Genomic DNA, 23,204 nt, shown 5'->3' on the forward strand with positions numbered 1-23,204 from the left:
CTATATGTATTAAGAGCTGCTGATGTTTTGGTAATGTTAATCCCAAACTCATTCTTAATTCCAGGGGTGACATCCAGGTTGAGGAAGGATTGGGAGATGCCGGTGGCAGAGAGGACAGGGTTGGTTTCATTATTGATCGAGTTACAGACGCTCCTCTAGGAGATGGAACGCTGCGGCTTGTCGGCTATCACATGAGCACTGGACAGGTCAGTGAACTGGAAGGAACATTTCACATTTCATATATTATGAAATCAAAAAACACAAATAGTGAACCTGAGAAATCGATGTCTTTGTTACAAAGCAGACAATAGGACATGGATGATTGGTTGCTCTGGCCCTCATTAAAGCAAAACTATAACGGATCTGGCCAATTCGTTTTTTTTTTTTTTGAAGGTTCTAAGCTAAGCCTTAAAAAATCCTTTCTAATAAGGGATTTTGGTTTGTCAATCATCAGCAATAGGATGCTTCAACAGCCATTTGACATTGAGATTTGACAATCCCATTTTTTGGATCATACAATGTGAAGATAAACCAACAGTCATACAGTGTTACAATTGGCATGTTGTAAAAAAAATAGCAAAAATATTATTACAGTTATATAAAGTTGTTAACCAGCTAATATTGTGCAAAGACAACTTCAGACAAGGCATCAGTTCTAACTTTTTGAGATAGGAATAAGGGACACCTATTAGCAAAAGTAAGTAGGCACAGGACACAACCCCTGCCACGCCCCCTTAAAGGAAAATTATGCAAAAAAAACCACAATGATTAGTTAACCGCTTTAGCCCTGGAGGATTTGGCTGCTCAAAGACCAGGCCCTATTTTGCGATTCGGCACTGCGTGATTTTAACGGACAATTACGCGGTCATGCGACTCTGTACCCAAATAAAATTGACGTCCTTTTTTTCCCACAAACAGAGCTTTCTTTTGGTGGTATTTGATCACCTCTGCGATTTTTTTATTTTTTGCGCTATAAACAAAAAAAGAGCGACAATTTTGAAAAAATAACAATATTTTTCACATTTTTTATATGAAATTCCCCAAAAAATGTAAAAATCTAAATTTTTTAACATTTTAGGCCAATTTGTTTTCTGCTACATATTTTTGGTAAAAAAAAATTGCAATAAGCGTATTTTGATTGGTTTGCGCAAAAGATATCGCGTTTACTAACTACGGGAAAGATTTATGTCTTTTTTATTGTTTTTTTTTTTTTTAACTAGTAATGGCGGCGATCTGCGATTTTTTTATTTTTTGCGGGACTGTGACATTGCGGCGGACAGATCGGACCCCTGACTGACATTTTTGACACTTTTGGGGGGTACCAGTGACATTACTACAGTAATCAGTGCTATAAATATGCACTGTTACTGTCAAAATGACACTGGGAGGGAAGGGGTTAACTTTATTGGTGATCAAGGGGTTAAGTGTTTCCCTAGGGGCGTGATTCTAACTGTGGGGGGCGTGGCTTGTGATGTAATCACAGAGACATACGATCCTACATAGCAGGATCGCAAAGCCTCTGTGCTTGCATCAGGGAGAATGACAGACGGTTGTGTTCACATCAGCCGTCTGTCTTTCTCCCTCTCCTGTGGAAGAGCGCAAGTGTACGGCGCACATCGGAGCCACCGGTCACACGCGCTAGCTAGGCAGGGAACGAGCGGGGGTGGGAGCGCGCCGCCGCCGACGCGCGCTCGCCCCCTACAGGCTTGTGGGTGAGCGACGTAGGTATATATCGCTTTGCCCAGGAGAGGCTGACCGCTGCAGTAAATAGTCGTGCGGCGGTCGGCAAGTGGTTAAACACACAAGTGCTCTTTTTACTATTTCTTTTGGCTTTTGAAATTTACAAATGCAGAAATTTAGAAACTGGATGAAAGGTTTAGCATTTTCTCATCATTGGAGGATGTCTGTGTAAACAAAAAAAAATAATTTTACTGAAAAATAAAATAAAACAAAGATAAAATAGTAGGATTGTGGCTTGATCTAGGTTATATTTGTGTCAGTGCGTTTAGCAAAATGCACACTTTTTTTTTTTTGGGCCCTTCTACAGGTACAAACAAGTGACGCACGCATATATGTGGTATTCCCATTCATCTCGGGAGTTGACTTTATTTTGTGAAATGCATGATTTCTCTGTAACAGACCATATATTAATAAGCTGTCTATGAATCTCTAGGTGATTCGGACTCACGGGAAAGGGATGAGTTGCATTATTTCAGCTGTCAGCTCCAGCGTCCTACATGGCTGCTTCGTGTTTGGAGAACAAGAGGTACAAATCAGACTTTCCATCAAATTCCTGCATTCCTATATAACAGGTTGCAATAAAAAAGCAGGAAGTCACCAACACTGTTTCGTGGATGTATACACTTCCTCAGGGTAGTGTTACATAGTTACATAGTAGGTGAGGTTGAATAAAGACAATAGTCCATCCAGTTCAACCTGTGTAGGTGTGTGTGGACGTATTCATTTACCATACCCCTGAATGTTTTGATCCTTGAGATGTACGTCCAAGAGTCTTTTAAAAGTAGCCATGCTCCCGCAGTTACCACCAATGGTGGAAGAGAATTTCACAGTCTTGTAGCCCTTACAGTAAAGAACCCCCTGCGTAGCCTGAGGTTAAATCTCTTCTCCTCTAAACGCATTGTATGGCCTCGTGTCCTCATGCAATTTTTTGCGACTGAATCGTTTTTTTTCTATGCTCTGATCACCGTTGAGGTATTTGTAAATCACTGTCATGTCCCCTCTAAGGCGTCTCTTCTCCAGGGAGAATAAATCAAGTGCTTCTACACGCTCTTCGTAATTAAGGTCCTCTAATCCCCTAATAAGTTTTGTTCCCATTCTCTGGACTCTCTCCAGCTCCAACACATCCCTTCTGAGGGCTGGCGACCAGAACTGGACAGAATACTCCAGATGCGGTCGGACCAGAGTTTTATAAAGTGGTAGGATTATAGTCTTATCTCTGGAATACATCCCCTTCCTTATGCATGCCAATATTCTGCCGGCTTTGGCAGCTGCAGCTTGACATTGCATGTTGAAAGTCGCTTGTTTAGTTCTGTAAACCACACAGGAAGTGCATTAATGTGGATTTGATATATTTCTGTAAAAAATAATTAACCAATGAAAGTTTTTTTCAATTATTTTTTATTGTAGCTCCTGAATCTGTATTTTATCACCACATCGTTCGTCTGGCCGCCCCACAAGTCATATCATAGAACCTGGCTGTTAATGACAACAACTTTGCAGCAGACCATTTTAAATGAGCTTTGCCCCCCAGAGAACAGTTTTCCACTTTGCAACAGACCAATTTAAATTAGCTTTGTCCCAGAGAAGACGGCTGTGTTTCTGGATCATGTTCAGATATGGCTTCTTCTTTGCATTATAGAGCTTTAACTTGTATTTTTGGATGGCATGGCTAATCAACTGTGTTCACAGATAGATTACAGGAAGTATTCCTGAACCCAGGCAGTAATGTCCATCACACAATCATGCCTGGTTTTAATGCAGTGCCATCTGAGGGCCAGAAGATTACTGGCATCCAATATCACATTTTGGCCTTGTCCTTTGTGCACAGGGATTTCTCAAGATTCTCAGAATCTTTTGATGATATTATATACTGTAGAGTGTAGATGATGATATATTTAATGTCTTTGCAATTTTATGTTGAGGAACAGTGTTCTGAAAAAGTTTGACAATTTTTAGATGCAGCTTTTCACAGATTGGTGAACTATTGCCCATCTTTACCTCTGAGACACTATGACTCTAAGATGCTCTTTTTACAGTGCATCCGGAAAGTATTCACAGCACTTCACTTTTTCCACATTTTGTTATGTTACAGCCTTATTCCAAAATTGATTAAATTCATTATTTTCTTCAAAATTCTATAAACAATCCCCCATAATGACAACGTGAAAGAAGTTTGTTTGAAATCTTTCACACCCTATGCTCAATACTTTGGTGAAGCTCCTTTGGCACCAATTACAGCCTCCAGTATTTTTGAGTATGATGCTACAAGCTTGGCACACCTATTTTTGGGCAGTTTCTCCCATTCTTCTTTGCAGGACCTCTCAAGCTCCATCAGGCTGGATGGGAAGCGTCGGTGCACAGCCATTTTCAGATCTCTCCAGAGATGTTCAAATCGGGTTCAAGTCTGGGCTTTGGCTGGGCCACTCAAGGACATTCACAGAGTTGTCCTGTAGTCACTCCTTTGTTATCCTGGCTGTGTGCTTAGGGTCGTTGTCCTGTTGGAACCTTCACCCCAGTCTGAGGTACAGAGCCCTCTGGAGCAGGTTTTCATCAAGGATGTCTCTGTACATTGCTGCATTTATCTTTCCCTCGATCCGGACTAGTCTCCCAGTTCCTGCCACTGAAAAACATCCCCACAGGATGATGCTGCCACCACCATGCTTCACTGTAGGGATGGTATTGGTTAGGTGATGAGCGGTGCCTGGTTTCCTCCAGACATGACCCTTGCCATTCAGGCCAGAGTTCAATCTTTGTTTCATCAGACCAGAGAATTTTGTTTCTCATGGTCTGAGAGTCCTTCAGGTGTCTTTTGGCAAACTCCAGACGGGCTGTCATGTGCCTTTTACTGAGGAGTGGCTTCTGTCTGGCCACTCTACTATACAGGCCTGATTGGTGGAGTGCTGCAGAGATGGTTGTTCTTCTGGAAGGTTCTCCTCTCTCCACAGAGAAACACTGGAGCTCTGTCAGAGTGACTATTGGGTTCTTGGTCATCTCCCTAAGGCCATTTCTCTACCGATCGCTCAGTTTTGCCGGGTGGCCCTCTCTAGGAAGAGTCCTGGTGGTTCCAAACTTCTTCCATTTACGGATGATGGAGGCCACTGTGCTCATTGGGACCTTCAATGCTGCAGAAATGTTTCTGTACCCTTCCCATATCTGTGCCACCATACAATCCTGTCTCCGAGGTCTACAGACAATTCCTTGGACTTCATGGCTTGGTTTGTTCTCTGACATGCACTGCTAGCTGTGAGACCTTATATAGACAGGTGTGTGCCTTGTCAAATCATGTCCAATCAACTGAATTTACCACAGGTGGACTCCAATCAAGTTGTAGAAACATCTCAAGGATTATCAGTGGAAACAGGATGCACCTGAGCTCAATTTTGAGTGTCATGGCAAAGGGTGTGAATACTTATGTACATGGGATTTCTTTCATTTTTTATTTTCAATAAGTTTAAAAAGATTTCAAACAAACTTCTTTCACGTTGTCATTATGGGGGATTATTTTTAGAATTTTGAGGAAAATAATTAATTTAATCCATTTTGGAATAAGGCTGTAACATAAAATGTGGAAAAAGCGAAAAGTGCTGTGAATGCTTTCCAGAGGCACTGTATACCCAATCAAATTACTGACCTGTTGGGTTGGGGTTTAGGCTGACCTCTGAATTAGGGGTTAAAAGTTAAGAGAAAAGTAGGTTGTTCAGCATGTATTTATTTTCTATGGTTGATATTCCCCAACACAACTCTGCCAACTTCAAGAAGCTGAGAAACTCTATATTTATCTAGAAGCTGTGTCATTTTTTCCAGGCGGTTTTCGGGAACGTTTCTCCGGAAGAAGACATGGTCCTGATACTGCGGTTCTACCACTGGCCAGGGGGCAGCACAGCCTGGGCACCATGGCAGCACCGCAGGAGCTTACAGCCGTTACTGGCCAGTGAGGAGTGGATGGCAGCCTGGACAGCTCTTCAACTTACCAGACTGACAGGAGCAGGTGAGAGTACGGGGGAATCATTCATGATTGAAAACAGAACTTTTTGACTGTGGGAAAAAGTGATTAGCCCAGAGGGCCACGTGTGATGGGAAGGTTGTAATCATCACACACACATCTTCAAAGCCCATTTCTTCTACTGACACCAACGATGGGGCACTACTCCTCCCTCTGACACCAACAATGGGGAACTATTCCTCCCTCTGACACCAGCAATAGGGCACTCTTCCTTCCACTGACACCAATGGTGGGGAACTATTCCTCCCACTGACACCAATGATGGGGCACGAGTCTTCCCACTGATGCCAATGATGGGGCACTATTCCTCCCACTGACACCAATGATGGGGCGCTTTTCCTCCCACTGACACCAATGATGGGGCACTATTCCTCCCACTGACACCAATGATGGGGCACTATTCCTCCACCTGACACCAATAATGGGGCACTATTCCCCCTATTGCTGACCACAGGCAAAATTTTCTTACTCCCATTGGCCACCAAGCTTGAGATATTGTCTACTCCCACTGACTCTGGAGCATTTTCCACTCCTAATGACCACAGTTTAGTCCCCTTAAAGTCAGAAGGACTAGAACTGCCCTTTGTTTTGCAAGTTTGGAGACCCCTGGATTAGAGCAGATTCCAGTGCCTCACACTAAGCAAGTGCATCTAAGCTATGTCCTGCAGCACTTAATGGCTTCTCATGCGCTCTCTTCTAGTAGTCTAGTCCTATTTGACTACTCCATAGGGCTTAGAGCCAACGTGACGTTTTTCCTTCATAGGGTTTGCCCACTACTTTTCAGTCTCTTCACACCCCACCTAGTGCCCCATCATCTATTCCACTTCATACCCCACCTAGTTCCCCATCATCTATTCCACTTCATACCCCCACCTAGTGCCCCATCATCTATTCCACTTCATACCCCACCTAGTTCCCCATCATCTATTCCACTTCATACCCCCACCTAGTGCCCCATCATCTATTCCACTTCCTACCCCACCTAGTGCCCCATCATCTATTCCACTTCATACCCCACCTAGTGCCCCATCATCTATTCCACTTCATACCCCCACCTAGTGCCCCATCATCTATTCCACTTCATACCCCCACCTAGTGCCCCATCATCTATTCCACTTCATACCCCACCTAGTGCCCCATCATCTATTCCACTTCATACCCCACCTAGTGCCCCATCATCTATTCCACCTCACACCACAACTAGTGCCCCATCATCTATCCTGTTCAACCCCTTCACACCCCACCTAGTGCCCCATCTATCTATCTATCCTGTACAACCACTTCATACCCCACCTAGTGCCCCATCATCTATCTTGTTCAACCACTTCACACCCCACCTAGTGCCCCATCATCTATCCTGTTCAACCACTTCACACCCCACCTAGTGCCCCATCTATCTATCCTGTACAACCACTTCATACCCCACCTAGTGCCCCATCATCTATCTTGTTCAACTACCACTTACCTCAATTAGTACTTCACAGTGTTCAGGAATGTTCAGGAAGTCTGCCAATTACTCATATGCAGGACACAACAACGTCTTAGGCCCCTTTCATGCTTGCGGACCGTTCAGATTCGCCTGTCAGTTCTTCAGGTGGATCTGAACGGATGCCCCATGCATCTCTACGGGGCATTGGATGTCAGCGGAGACATGTCCGCTGATATCCAATCCGATCCTGTCTGTTAAATCTGGACGGATGGAAATCCTATTTTCCCATCGTCTGCCGGATCGGATCGGATGGGATCGGATAAGAATGGACAGGCGGGGTCCGTTCTACTCCGATTCCCTGATAGAGAAGAGCGGGGACCTGACAGCTCTGTCCCCGCACATCCAGGCGGAACTTTGAGAGGGGCGGCAAATGGACGCCTAAGATTTTTTTTCCAGCAGTTTTGTGTGTCATCCAGGGGTGGCCGCTCTGCTGCCCTGTAAAAAGGTCACCCTGCTGCCCTCAACACGCATACTCATAGTTGCCCGGCGTGAGGGTGCTCGCACACAGTCTAACACTGGCTGGTAAACACCCGAGCTTACATGAAGAGCTCTGGTGTGTGTGCTACTGGGGGTAAAGAAAGATCCCTTCCCCACCGACTCCGCCAGCAGCCGATGTTCAGGCGCAGCTTGTTAGGCTTGCATTTCTATTGGGTGATACTGGAGGAGAGGGTGCGGCCAGAATCGTGCCCGACCCACTTTCTTCTGCTCCGGTGCATGCATGAGGCAAGCACTGAAGACTGCACTGGGAGCACTGGGAGAGAGCAACAGAGAGGTAATATAAGTTAGTTCTGTGTGACAGGAAGGAAATAAATGCTGTCCAACATTTTTTCTAGTAGTGGCTGCTGATCTGCTGTATGGCCAAAAGTTGCATAACCTGTCATGCTCAAAAATCACTATACTACTCTAGCCTACCCCTTTACTACCCTATACTGCCTTAGCCTGTCTATATATTACCCTAGCCTGCCCCTATACTGCCCTAGCCTGTCTATATACTACCCTAGTTTGTCCATGTACTACCTTAGCCTGTCCATATACTACCCTAGCCTGTCCATATAATACCCCAGCCTGTCCATATACTACCCTTGCCCACCCCTATACTGCCCTAGCCTGTCTATATACTACCCTATCCTGCAACCTATACTGCCCTAGCCTGTCCATATATTACCCTAGCCTGTCCATATATTACCCTAGCTTGTCCATATAATACCCCAGCCTGTCTATATACTACCCTAGCCTGTCCATATACTACCCTAGCCCACCCCTATACTGCCCTAGCCTGTCTATATACTACCCTATCCTGCAACCTATACTGCCCTAGCCTGTCTATATACTACCCTAGTTTGTCCATTTACTACCCTAGCTTGTCCATATAATATCCTAGCCTGTCTATATGCTGCCCTAGCCTGCCCCTATACTGCCATAGCCTGTCAATTTACTACCACAGCCTGTACATATACTACCCTAGCCTGTCTATATACTACCCAAGCCTGCCCATATACTAACCTAGCCTGTCTATATACTACCCTAGCCTGCCCCTATATTGCTCTGCCCTGCCCCTATATTGCCCTATCCTGCCCCAATACTACTCAGACTTCCCCTATACTTCCCTAGCAGCTGTTCTAGTGCCCTAGCCTGCCCCTATACTGCCCTAGCCTGCCCATATACTAACCTAGCCTGTCTATATACTACCCTAGCCTGCCCCTATATTGCTCTGCCCCGCCCCTATATTGCCCTATCCTGCCCCAATACTACCCAGCCTTCCCCTATACTTCCCTAGCCTGCTGTTCTACTACCCTTGCCTGCCCCTATACTGCCCTAGCCTGTCTATATACTACCCTATCCTGCAACCTATACTGCCCTAGCCTGTCTATATACTACCCTAGCCAACCCCTATACTGCCCTAGCCTGTGTATATACTACCCTAGTTTGTTAATTTACTACCCGAGCCTGTCCAAATACTACCCTTAGCCTGTCCATATAATACCCTAGCCTGTCTATATACTACTCTAGCCTGTCTATATGCTACCCTAGCCTGCCCCTATACTGCCATAGCCTGTCCATTTACTACCACAGCCTGTACATATACTACCCTAGCCTGTCTATTTACTGCCCAAGCCTGCCCATATACTAACCTAGCCTGTCTATATACTACCCTAGACTGCCCCTATATTGCTCTGCCCCGCCCCTATATTGCCCTATCCTGCCCCAATAGTACTCAGCCTTCCCCTATACTTCCCTAGCCTGCTGTTCTACTGCCCTAGCATGCCCTTATACTGCCCTAGCCTGCCCCTATGCAGCCCTATCCAAGTGGCATATCATCTATGGGTGCAACGTGTTCACTGCAGACAGACCCTGAGGGATGGGGGGGGCCCACCGTGCTGACACACACTGCACCCATGGATGCCTTAAGGCGCAAAGATAGGGGAGCGGTAGCATGGTGGTATGTCATATAATTTTGCATATAAACAAGGTGCTGTTGCATGTAAATCTGACTTCCTGATAAATTTAATTTTAGTTTTAACTATCATGATATAAAATAATGGATGTTGTGGCCTTGTAGTGAGTGTGATTTTTTTTTTTTTTTGGGGGGGGGGGGAGTTGGGGTGGACAGCATTTCATTCTTGGACCCAAGCATGTCTTGGGCCAGCCCTGGAAAGGGGAGTGTAGCCACATACGCACACTGCTGAACTTATTTAATTTCCCACTAGTCAAAAGCAGATACTTCCACCTCAACTACCACTGAAAAATGACCGTTTGCATCTTAGCAACAGACGCCCCCTCCCTCGACTGTGAAAAAAAACTTTCACTACACAGAGAACAGAACCTCCCTCACTTTACAATGGTAGGAAAGTAGGGAGATATCCTGCCACCCATGCCTTAAAGGAACATTCCCCTTTTATTAAAATAACTTCACATCGGAAGGCAGAAATCTTGCAGAATGTCCTGAACAGAATAACAGTGTGGGAAACTTCATAGCAAATGAGGTTTAATGTGGATAAGTGCAAGGTATTGCACTTAGGGACTAATAACGCATTGGCAAAATACACGCTAGGGGGGGGAACCTCTGGGGGTATCACAAATGGAGAAAGATCTGGGAGTCTTAGTAGCAGATAGACTAAGCAATAGTATGCAATGTCAAGCTGCGGCTGCCAAAGCCGGCAGAATCTTAGGATGCATAAGGAAGCTATAAAACTATAATCCTTCCACTTTATAAATCACTAGTCCGACCACATCTGGAGTATTCTATCCAGTTCTGGTCACCAGTCCTCAGAAGGGATGTGTTGGAGATGGAGAGAGTCCAGAGAAGGGCAACAAAACTTATTAGGGGATTGGAGGACCTTAATAATGAAGAACGTTTAGAAATGCTCGATTTATTCTCCCTGGAGAAGAGACCCCCTGAGAGCGGACATGATAGCAATTTACAAATACCTCAACGGTGATCAGAGCATAGAAAATAAACTATTCAGTCGCGAGGAATGCATGAGGACACGAGGCCATACAATGCGATTAGAGGAGAAGCGTTTTAACCTCAGGCTACGCAGGGGGTTCTTTGCAGGAAGGGCTACAAGACTGTGAAATTCTCTACCACAAATGGTAGTAACTGCGGGAGTATGGCTACTTTTAAAAGACTTTTGGACGTACATCTCAAGGATAAAAACATTCAGGGGTATGGGAAATGATCACTCCTACACAGGTTGAACTGGATGGACTATTGTCTTTATTCAACCTCAACTACTATGTAACTACTATGTAATTAATAATTTAAAATTGCTACATAGGCCATTTTGTAATTTAATATTACTAAAAATTACAAATTAATTTAAATCTGCAGCTGCTCTAATTTTTTAAAACTTAAAGAAAAATAAAAAATGTATTGCTATCATCCTGGAGGTGTTCTGTACTCTTCCTGTGTACATATTGGCCCCAGAAAGGGTATTTTGTTACTTGTGTGATTGTCTCATTTATTTTTTTAGAAGTCTGCACAAAGATATAAGTAAAAATGTAGGCATGCCCTGCAACAGGAATTTCATTTTGTAATGAGATACTCCCGAAGACTTGTCTACAAAAAGATTCCAACACTGAAGCTTTACTCATTAGAACACTGAGGGTGCACCAGGTGGTTATAACATATGCAGACCCTCCCATTTCCGAATCAGTCTGGAAAGGACAGGGTGAAACAAACAGCAATTCCTTTAGAACAGAAAATAGCAGGATAATGCTATAGGTTTGTTAGAATTCTTTCAATGACGTTTGATCACCCTGATTGAGTTTTTTTTTTTTTTTTCCTCAACAAAAGTTTCCTCAACATATTAAATTCCTCCATGTTGCTTGACCTCATAGAGGCTCAAGGTCCTGGATGACCTCCTCAATTGTCTTAAGGGGATTCACTTGATTATTACGGCCTTATTCAGACTTGTTTCTTGTGTCTTCTCCAGATTCCTCTGATGGTGTCCGTCTTGTGTGGAATACAGGAATTCATGATCTTCCCATGTACCACAGTCCCGCTCCACCCGTGATAAGCCTATCTGCCACAGTGAGTAGAATGTGGGAACTTAACCCTAACCCTGCTATTAGCAGAATATACTGCTTCACTCGCCTAGCGGTCCCCAAACTACAGACTGGGGGCTGAATGCGGTGCCCTTTGCTTGTGTTTAGCTGGCTCTTGGAGTACTATTCCTCCCACTGACACCAATGATGAGGCACTATTCCTCCCACTGACACCAATGATGAGGCACTATTCCTCCCCTTGACACCAATGATGGGGCACTATTCCTCCCACTGACACCAATGATGGAACACTATTCCTCCCACTGACACCAATGATGGGGCACTATTCCTCCCACTGACATCAATGTTGGGGCACTATTCCTCCCACTGACACCAATGATGGGGCACTATTCCCCCCACTGACACCAATGATGGAGCACTATCCCTCTCACTGACACCGATGATGGGGCACTATTCCTCCCACTGACACCAATTATGGGATACTTTACCTCTCATTGACCTGAAAGATGGGGCAATATTCCTCCCACTGACACCAATGATGGGACACTATTCCTCCCACTGACACCAATGATGGGGCACTATTCCTCCCACTGACACCAATTATGGGGCACTATTCCTACCACTGACACCAATAATTGAGCACTATTCCTCCAACTGATACCAATAATAGACCACTATTCCTCCCACTGATACCAATGATCGAGCACTATTCCTCCCACTGACACCAATGAAGGGGCTCTATTCCTCCCACTGACACCAATGAAGGTGCCCTATTCCTCCCACTAATACCAATGATGGGGAACTATTCCTCTCACTGATACCAATGATGGGACACTATTCCTCCCACTGACACCAATGATGGGGCACTATTCCCCCCACTGACACCAATGATGGGACACTATTCCTCCCACTGACACCAATGATGGGGCACTATTCCTTCCACTGACACCAATGATGAGGTACTATTCCTCCCACTGACACCAATGATGAGGCACTATTCCTCTCACTGACACCAATGATGGAACACTATTCCTCCCACTGACATCAATGATGGGGCACTATTCCTCCCACTGACATCTATGATGGGGCACTATTCCTCCCACTGACACCAATGATGGGGCACAATTCCTCCCACTGACACCAATGATGGGGCACTAGTCTTCTCACGGGATACCAACGATGGGATACGTTTCCTCTCATTGACCTGAAAGATGGGGCACTATTCCTCCCACTGATACCAATGATGAGGCACTATTCCCCCACTGATACCAATGATGGGGGCACTATTCCTCCCACAATGATGGGGCACTATTCCTCCCACTGACACCAATGTTGGGACCCTATTCCTCCCACAATGATGGGGCACAATTCTTCTCTGATATACTGAAGGGGGGATAGCCTATGTAAAGGTAATCAAATGAGGAGGGAGTTGCAGTAGTCAAGGCGAGAAATAACGAGGGAATGGATTAGAAGCTTTGTGGTGTCATTGATTAAGAAGGGTGTATTTTGGAGATGTTGCGGAGGTTGAGCCGGAAAGCTTTGGACAGTGAAAGGAGAGTTTAGAGTCCAGGATTACACCTAGAACAGTGGTTCTTAACCTTGTTGGAGGTACTGAACCCCACCAGCTTCATATGCGCATTCAGTGAACCCTTCTTAATTGGAAAAGTAAAATATGATTTTATGAGTCTAGTCTCGGGAGGGGAACTGCCAGAAAATAAGGTGTTGTTTACAGAACTGAATTAAACGTATCATACAAAGTAAAATGTACAGTGGTCAGTAGTATGTAGGGCAGCGTACAGAGGTCAGTAGGCTGTAGGGCAGCGTACAGAGGTCAGTAGGCTGTAGGGCAGCGTGCAGTAGTGAGTAGTTTGTAGGGCAGTGGTCAGTAATTTGTAGGGCAGTGTACAGTGCTTAGTAGTTTGTAGGGTAGTGTACAGTGCTCAGTAGTTTGTAGGGCAGTGTAGCGAGGTCAGTAGCATGTAGGGCAGTGTATAGGGGTCAGTAGGATGTAGGGCAGTGTATACGGGTCAGTTGATTGTAGGGAAGGATAGAGTGGTCAGTAGGCTGTAGGACGGTGTACAGAGAATAGGGCAGAGGACAGGAGTTGACAGGACAGATAGGACAGTGTACAGGGATCAGTAAAGCCACACACCAGGGGGCTGGGAGGGCACACACCAGGGGAGGGTCAGGAGGGCACACACCGGTGGGTTGTAGGAGAACACACCAGGGGGTTGGAAGGGCATACACTGGGGGGAGGGTCAGGAGGACACGCACTGTGGGGGAGGGTAGTGAGGGCACACACCAGTGGAGAGTCAGGAGGCCACACACTGGGTGTCAGGAGGGCACACATCAGTGGTTGGGAGGGCACACACTGGGGGGGGGGGGGGTTGGGAAGGCATACCATGGGGTATCAGGAGGGCACACACTGGGGGGGGGGGTGGGAGGGAATACCATGGGGTGTCAGGAGGGCACACCATGGGGTGTCAGGGGGGCACACACTTGGGGGGGGTTGGGAGGGCATACCATGGGGTGTCAGGAGGGCACAGACTGGGATGGGGGGTTGGGAGGGCATACCATGGGGTGTCAGGAGGGCACACACTGGGGGGAGGTGTTGGGAGGGCATACCATGGGGTATCAGGAGGGCACACACTGGGGGGGTTGGGAGGACATACCATGGGGTGTCAAGAGGGAACACACTGGGCGGGAGGTGTTGGGCGGGCATACCATGGGGTATCGGGAGGGAACACACCAGGGGGCATTCACAATACTTATTGAGCTAAATGAAAAGGACATGCATTTCCATTTGTCAGCTAACAGCACCTCTATGCTAAGCTGCAGTAACTCAGCAGACTTAGCATAGAGGTGCTTGCAAACTAATCAACCATGTACAGCTAGCTGAGCCTACCTCCAGGAACATTCACTCGGCTCCCTCTGCTCAGCTGCTCACACTTCCCTCTTCCAGGCGGGCGCGATCTCCGTGGTCAGGTACACAATCAGTAATATTTTCTCGGGGGGAGCAATTGCCCTGTTGCCCCCCGCCGAACCCCTGAGACTGACTCACCGAACCCCTGGGGTTCGATCGAACCCAGGTTAAGAACCACTGACCTAGAACCTTGGTGTGCGGGGAAGAGTTGATAGTTGAGTTGTTGATCATGACAGAAAAGTCAGGAGAAGAGGCACGTGGCGGAGGAAATATTATGAGCTCAGTTTAGGATAGATTGAGTTTGAGGAAGTGATGTGACATCCATACTGACACCAGGACATTTTTTACTCCCACTGGCCACAATCCGGCCTCCCTAAAGTCTGAAGGACAGTAAACTGTCCCTTTGTTTTGGAAAGTTTTGAGACTCCTGGTCTAGAATAATTATTATTTTGGTGCCCAATATGACTCAGACTTAGTACCTGATAAGGTTCTACGTACCTGGGCACCAGTATAGCTTGGCTCCTCCAGGCTTGGCACTAGGATTGGAAGTGTTTGTTATTCTGGGTACCAGATATGATTTGGGTTTTGTATGTGGTACAGAAATGCCAAGAACATTATAAAAATCCCCAATAATGGGGAGGGCTATATTAGGCCATACAATGAACATCTAATGAATATATAATGGCATCTCTTAATAAATCATGAAAATGAAAATACCGTATCAATAACTTGCTACCTTCTCTCCTGCTCAGCAACCTGAAAAGTACGAGGAGATATTCGAGCAATACGGTAACGCCAGAGTACGGGTTTGTGTGTTTAGCAAGACCCCGCCGGATTTTCCTTTCCCCCCAGAACCCTCAGTCATAGATAAGGACAGCACCATGGTTCCAGACGTAAGTGTCCTCACCCCCCCCCCCCCCCCCAGCTCTGTCCTCAGATATACTCTAGCAGAATAATCCAAAAAGTTTTCTCTATTTAGGGTGCTTATATCCCCCATTCCCGGAGGAGACCCATGGTGGATCCATACTCCTCTACAGATGGTATCACTGTGTTCATCGATGGCGCCCGTTTCATGCCAGACGCCGCCACAGTCACTCGTGTTACTGGGAGAATATTTGACAAAAACTATGATCAGTAAGTTTGCACATATGCATGCTGGGTAAGTGGCTCTTGGTTTGGGCTGTATCTGAGACAGGGACACTGATATAAGCTTATTTTGCATATAGTCAATCAGGGTTACAATTTCTGAAAATTTATATTGCTGTTTGCAGTGGCGTATTTAGGTTTTGTGCTGCTCAAGGCCTGACTAAACTTGGACAACCCCTAATTTGAATATGACCCACCCCTTCCTGTAAAGGCCACACCCTTTCCTGTTTATGACCCGCCCTGTCATCTGTAAACCACAGGCCACAACCACAGTCTATCAGTGCCCATCAGTGCAGCCTCATCAGTTCCCATAAGTTCAGCCTCATCAGAGCCCCTCAGTGCAGCCTCATCAGTTCCCATAAGTTCAGCCTCATCAGTGCCCATCAGTGCAGCATATCAGTGCAGCCTCATCAGAGGCCACCAGTGCAGCCTATCAGTGCCCATTAGTGCGGCCTATCAGTGCATCATATTAGTGTCCATCAGTGCAGCATATCAGTGACGCCTTATCAGTGCAGCTTCATTAGTGTCCATCAGTGCAGTTTATCAGTACCCACCATTGCCGCATCATCAGTGGCCATCAGAGCAGCATATTAGTGCCCATCAGTGCAGCCTACTAGCGCCCATTAGTGCAACATATCAATGCCCATCAGTGCAGCCCCATTAGTGCAGCTTATCAGTGCCACCTCATCAGTGGCCATTAGTGCAGCGCAGCCTTATCAGTGCCCATCAGTGCAGCCCCATCAGTGCAGCTTATCAGTGCCACCTCATCACTGGCCATTAGTGCAGCTCAGCCTTATCAGTGCCCATCAGTGCAGCCCCATCAGTGCAGCTTATCAGTGCCACCTCATCAGTGGCCATTAGTGCAGCGCAGCCTTATCAGTGCCCATCAGTGCAGCTTATCAGTGCCACCTCATCAGTGGCCATTAGTGCAGCGCAGCCCTATAAGTGCCCATTAGTACAGCCTTATGTCACTGGATTAGTAAGATTACAAACACAAGTCCAAATATCCAAAAAAAAAAAAAAAGAGTAATCTTACTAATCCAGTGACATATTGCGATCAGTTAGCAGGTCCAAAATATTATTGCCATCATATACTGTTAAAAGTCTTAATTGTATATGATGCAATTCAGTATTCTCGCTCAAGGACAAGGATGTTTAAAGAAATGAAATGAAATGAAATATTATTGACATTATGCCCGCCATACCTGGGGGCGGAGGAGGGTAGGCGGAGCATTAGGCTGCAGTGCCCCACTTATTAGCATTGGCGGCCAGTTGTATTAAGTGTGGTTGGCGTCCTGCGGTCTGTCCGAATGTCTTCACCGGCCAGTAAAATCATACCGGCAGGTACCAGTTATGGGGTTGCCAGACTGATTTGCTTCCTGGACCCTGCCCTCCGGCCCCATTCACACCATAAGACTGGCACTATACTAAAAGTGTAGTGCAAGCCGACGGGGACCCTTTTCATGCGGGAGCCGGGCGGGAGAAGGTTGTTTTTTTTTTTTTCATGCGGGGAGAAGCTTTTTTGCTGCCCCCCTGCAAAGTGCTGCCCTAGGCCCGGGCCTTGTCGGCCTAGGCCAAGATACAGCACTGGCTGTTTGTGCATTTGTGTCCCGGTGACACCTGCTCTCCCATCGTCCTGCTTACAGTGCCAATTCATAAGTCTAATTCCGCCCCCCCCCCCTTCAGTCGTACATAGGTGTACCGACTCCTCCCCTTATCTTCCTTATAGCGCCAATTGTTAAACTAACTCCACCCCTCCCTTCAGTCTTGCACAGTTCTACTGGCTCCTCCCCTCATCCCGCTCACAGCGCCACTTGCTAAGCCTAACAACACCCCCTTCAGTCTTGTAGAGTTATACAGGCTCCTCCCCTCATCCTGCTCACAGCGCCAATTGTTAAGCCTAGCTCCGCCCCTCCCTCCAGTCTTGCACAGGTGTAGCGGCTCCTCCCCCTCCAGTCTTGCACAGGTGTAGCAGCTCCTCTCTTGGACTGAATGTCTTCCTCTGATTTCCCCGCACACTGTGAGCTTCTCACCATGTGCATTAGAAGCTGCAGCAAGTCAGATAGACTTGGGACTAAGGACGTCCAGCAGCATCTAGGGCTTTCCTCCCCAGCTTGACTGTCCCTAACCCATCACTTTCATTCATTGGACTTTAGTTCTGTCAAACATGGAGGCTCACAATCACCTAGGAACACCCATTCCCCAGACTCACACCCACCCAGCAAGGCTTTTTGATTTGCATAACTCCTCCCAAGAGCCCTCCCACTGCTTGCAGCACGTCAGAGGGCTCTATAGAAGAGTACTGAAGCAGGGTGCTGTGATGCTTTTAGGAAGCTATGCACCGCCCCCTGCCAGCCCCTCCCACCAGCCATGATCTGCCTGCATTGCATAGAGAGCACAGAGATCCAATGATGTCATCACTGGGCCTATAAAAAGGTCTGTAATGAAAACAGAAAATCTTTATTTAAACATTTTTATTGGCACATTGATGGGGGTGGAGGGAGGTACCTGTAAAGGCAAATTATAAGCAGATTAAAATGCAGATTCAATATTTATTGCTGTCGGTACATTCCTTACCTGATGACAACCACTCCCCCTATTTCTTGTGCAGGTGTCACAGGGCAGGAAGTGAGGGAAAATCTCCCCAGTGGTGTCAGACAGAAGGACTGCAACACCACTGCCCGGACATGGTCATCTAGAGCCGAGGGCGCACATTTCAAACTCCACCCCCCAAAGATGTATGAGCATTATGTGTCAGTAAAAATCCCCCCCCCCAAAAAAAAAAACTGAGCACTAATCTGCCCTAAGCATAAATCCCCCCTCCTCCCAGTACAAATCTGGTTCCCTGCTGAAATCCCCCCCACCATCCCCTGAATCCTCCCGGAAAAGATGCCCCCCTCCCTGCAAATAACCCCTTCTAGCACAAATCTTCTACCATTAAAATTTCCCCTCCAAGTATACATCTTATCCCTCCCACTCCAAATCCATCCCTCCCTCCAAGCACAAATCTTCCCTCCTTCCTTCCCCCCAACATAAGGCCCCCTAAATCACCACTCCTAGCACCCCCCAATCCCCCATCCTTGAACAGCAAAAATCCCCCCCTCCCTTCAAATAACCCCTTCTAGCACAAATCCTCTACCTTTAAAATTTCCCCTCCAAGAATACATCTTCTCCCTCCCACTCCAAATCCATCCCTCCCTCCCAGCACAAATCTTCCCCCCTTCCTTCCTCCCAACATAAAGCCCCCTAAATCACAACTCCTAGCACCCCCCCCCCACCCCAAATTCCCCATCCTAGAACAAACCTTACCCCCTACCACCCCCCCTAAATGGCCCCTTCCAACACAAATCCCCTCCCCCTTCAACCTCCTTGTGGCACCCCCCCCTCACATGATACCACGGTGCCCAGGGCAGCCGCCCCTCCTTTCCACCCCTTGTCTCAACACATAGCAAAAATTTTGAATCCCCCTTGTATTGGTTTGCCTTTACAATAATGAACTCTGATTGGCTGCCACGTCCTGCTTGTTGTGTTTCAGGATTGGACCAGATATTAGTACTGGGATAGACCTGAACAGCGACATTTTCCATCCGCACTACAATTATTCTGTACAGATCAACTCACCCGACATCCCACCTACCTCCACCCTGCTACTGAAGGTATGCACAGAGTATTCACATAGGGATCTCTAGGTATAAAGAATACATTGTATATTATGATGTGAAAGGATTATCTGCTGTCAGCAGTTCTTTTTTCATGAGTGCAGCCAAGCATTTCCTGGAAACTGGTGCAAGTCCCCCCTCGATAGCCGAGTCCTTGTAAAGATGTCAAACCTCCTTTTCATTTCAGAAATGTTTAATCCTGGCCTCCGCCGCCTGGGACAGACCAGGGCCATCTTTAATTTTGATTGGACCCTGGGCAAATATTTTTTTGGGCCCTCCAAAATCCACTTTTTACCTATTTGCAGGCAGTGTGGGCTCAAGAGGCAGCTGCTTTGGGCCCCACAACAATGACTGGGCCCAGGGCAGCGCCCCCTTTTGCCCTGTGTTAAAGACAGCCTGGGACAGACATACAAATTTAACAAGGATAGCAGTTTTCATAGTTATGCAATCTGGTGTGAACCAGTTGGAGATTACTTGCACCGGTGTACAGAGACAACTTCTCCAGGAGCCAGGCATTTCCTTCAAATTCAGCATTTCAAAGTCCAATTTGCACCTTCCATGACTCGTTTTATATTTTGCCTGTTGTTAATTCTCTGGTCTCCTTTTGGTCGACAGGTTTATACCTTGGACAGGTTCAGCAGGGAGTTGGCTCTGATTGGCTGGGCAGCTCTTAATCTCTTTGTTGAATCTGGAACGCAGAGGGCGCCCTCGTCAGATTCAAGTGGAGTCCAGGTGAGGTCCCATTATTGGTGGAGTATGGAGGTCAGCTTTATCATAACTCAGTGTTATTCTATGTACGCTTTTTAACCACTTCTGGACCGGAAGAATTCGCCCCCTTAACCACTTGCCGACCGCTCACATTGAGCGTACTGCGGCAAAGTGATTCGTTATCGTCCAGCGACGTAGGTCTACATAGCCGGACTCCTCCCCTTGTGGGCGACGCGCGCGCGCAGCCGGAGGCTCGCTCCCACTGTATTTAGTCACAGCGGGAGTCGGGCCAGGGGAGGAGCGGCGGTGATCACACAACCCCCTCCCCCCACACACGTCAGTAGGCACCAGGCATACATTAACACCTTGATCACCAATAAAAGTTAACCCCTTCCCTGCCAGTGTCATTTTTACAGTGACAGTGCATATTTTATAGCCATTGCAAGTCACGGGAATCGCACGGGCGTCCAGCGATCTACAATGATTCAGGATTCTGCCCGCGATCCGAGACGCCAATATGTGAACAGAGCCTCAATGAAGGCAGCACAGCCGCCATTTGTGATGGCTCCAGAATATCTCAGTCAGGAGATCGTTAGAGGTGACAATGTAAAAGATTCGTACAGGCTCGGCATTGCATACACTCCAGTCTTCTATCACAGCTTCCCCATCCCAGGTCAGAGGTAGCTGACAGACCGGGGTCCGGCACGGCAAGCAATAAATCCCAAAGCCGGATGAGATCCAAGAGGTGCCGGTGTTCTGTAGATTATTGCAGATCGTCGGATAACACCTCCAACAATCTGCGCTTGCACAGTAGTGACGTCACACCAGCTGATCGGCAGATCAGATGACGTAACGTTACTTACTGCGCATGCGCAGATCGTCGGAGGCATTACCTGACTTATCTGCATTATTCTACAGATCACTGAAACTGCGTTCCCCCATGTTCCCGCTAAAAATAAAAGGCCTGGCTTTACAAATGTTTGTACATGTATTTACAGTGGATATAAAAAGTCTACACACCCCTGGTAAAATGTCAGTTTTCTGTGATGTGAAAAGATGAGACAAAGATAAATCATTTCAGAACTTTTTCTACCTTAAATTTGACGTATAAACTGTACAACTCAGTTGAAAAACAAACTGAAATCTTTTAGAGGGGGGGGGGGGTAAAAATAAAAAAAAATTAATAATGTGGCTGCATAAGTGTGCACACCCTCTTATTATTGGGAATGCCTGGCCAAAAGAAAGAAAAAAGGCGCAACCTGGAATTAACTAAGCTGCTAACTAACCTAAGCATGCAGTAACTCTCCTATTGGATGAAAGTCAAAGTCCTGCGGCAAAGTTGGTGACACTTTCAAGTGTAAAAGGGGCCTAAAGGGGGTATGGGCCAGGGGGTGTGTGTTGCGCCAGAAAAGGGGGGTAGGTGGAGGTGCACTGAGGATAATGGACGGAGTTACTTCAGGGTATAGAGGGACAGGTAAGGGTCTAGTGTTGGGGAGTTGGGAAGTAATGAGAGCCAGTGGGAAGGGATGGGATGAGTAGTTTGGAGGGAGGGGCAGGCATAGGATGGGTTGGGAAGGGATGGGATGAGTAGTTTGGAGGGGAGGGGCAGGCATAGGACGGGTTGGGAAGGGATGGGATGAGTAGTTTGGAGGGGAGGGGCAGGCATAAGACGGGTTGGGAGGGGAAAGGATGGGTAGTTTGGAGGGAGGGGCAGGCATAGGATGGGTTGGGAAGAGATGGGATGAGTAGTTTGGTGGGGAGGGGCAGGCATAGGATGGGTTGGGAAGGGATGGGATGAGTAATTTGGAGGGAGGGGCAGGCATAGGATGGGTTGGGAAGGGATGGGATGAGTAGTTTGGAGGGGAGGGGCAGGCATAGGACGGGTTGGGAAGGGATGGGATGAGTAGTTTGGAGGGGAGGGGCAGGCATAGGATGGGTTGGGAAGGGATGGGATGAGTAGTTTGGAGGGAGGGGCAGGCATAGGATGGGTTGGGAAGGGATGGGATGAGTAGTTTGGAGGGGAGGGGCAGGCATAGGATGGGTTGGGAAGGGATGGGATGAGTAGTTTGGAGGGGAGGGGCAGGCATAGGACGGGTTGGGAAGGGATGGGATGAGTAGTTTGGAGGGGAGGGGCAGGCATAAGACGGGTTGGGAGGGGAAAGGATGGGTAGTTTGGAGGGAGGAGCAGACATAGGACAGGTTGGGAAGGGATGGGATGAGTAGTTTCGAGGGAGGGGCAGGCATAGGACAGGTTGGGAAGGGATGGGATGAGTAGTTTGGAGGGGAGGAGGGGCAGACATAGGATGGGATGAGTTGGGAAGGGATGGGATGAGTAGTTTGGAGGGGAGGAGGGGCAGACATAGGAGGGGTTGGGAAGGGGTGGGATGAGTAGTTTGGAGGGGGAGGGGCAGGCATAGGACGGGTTGGGAAGGGATGGGATGAGTAGTTTGGAGGGGAGGGGCAGGCATAGGAAGGGTTGGGAAGGGATGGGAATGGATAAGTAGTTTGGAGGGAGGGGCAGGCATAGGACGGGTTGGGAAGGGATGGGATGAGTAGTTTGGAGGGGAGGGGCAGGCATAGGAAGGGTTGGGAAGGGATGGGATGAGTAGTTTGGAGGGAGGGGCAGACATAGGATGGGTTGGGAAGGGATGGGATGAGTAGTTTGGAGGGGAGGGGCAGGCATAGGAAGGGTTGGGAAGGGATGGGAATGGATAAGTAGTTTGGAGGGAGGGGCAGGCATAGGACGGGTTGGGAAGGGATGGGATGAGTAGTTTGGAGGGGAGGGGCAGGCATAGGAAGGGTTGGGAAGGGATGGGATGAGTAGTTTGGAGGGAGGGGCAGACATAGGATGGGTTGGGAAGGGATGGGATGAGTAGTTTGGAGGGGAGGGGCAGGCATAGGAAGGGTTGGGAAGGGATGGGATGAGTAGTTTGGAGGGGAGGGCAGGCATAGGAAGGGTTGGGAAGGGATGGGAATGGATGAGTAGTTTGGAGGGGAGGGGCAGGCATAGGACGGGTTGGGAAGGGA

General features: G+C 47.5%; 1 protein-coding gene across 1 annotated transcript in view; it reads left to right on the top strand.

The window, feature by feature from the left end:
- CCDC17 (coiled-coil domain containing 17) overlaps positions 1-23,204 on the top strand; it is a gene marked incomplete at its 3' end in the record, with an annotated part of 127,666 nt that overhangs the window by 70,032 nt on the left and 34,430 nt on the right. The window contains exons 15-22 of the mRNA XM_082266377.1: positions 65-206; positions 2,174-2,266; positions 5,545-5,734; positions 11,669-11,766; positions 15,417-15,557; positions 15,644-15,798; positions 19,346-19,466; positions 20,085-20,201. Coding sequence (XP_082122503.1) covers positions 65-206; positions 2,174-2,266; positions 5,545-5,734; positions 11,669-11,766; positions 15,417-15,557; positions 15,644-15,798; positions 19,346-19,466; positions 20,085-20,201 — 1,057 coding nt within the window. The remainder of the gene's footprint in view (positions 1-64; positions 207-2,173; positions 2,267-5,544; positions 5,735-11,668; positions 11,767-15,416; positions 15,558-15,643; positions 15,799-19,345; positions 19,467-20,084; positions 20,202-23,204) is intronic.

The sequence above is a fragment of the Pelophylax lessonae genome, assembly GCF_965119305.1.
Source record: "Pelophylax lessonae genome assembly, chromosome: 8".
Taxonomy (NCBI): Eukaryota; Metazoa; Chordata; class Amphibia; order Anura; family Ranidae; genus Pelophylax; species Pelophylax lessonae.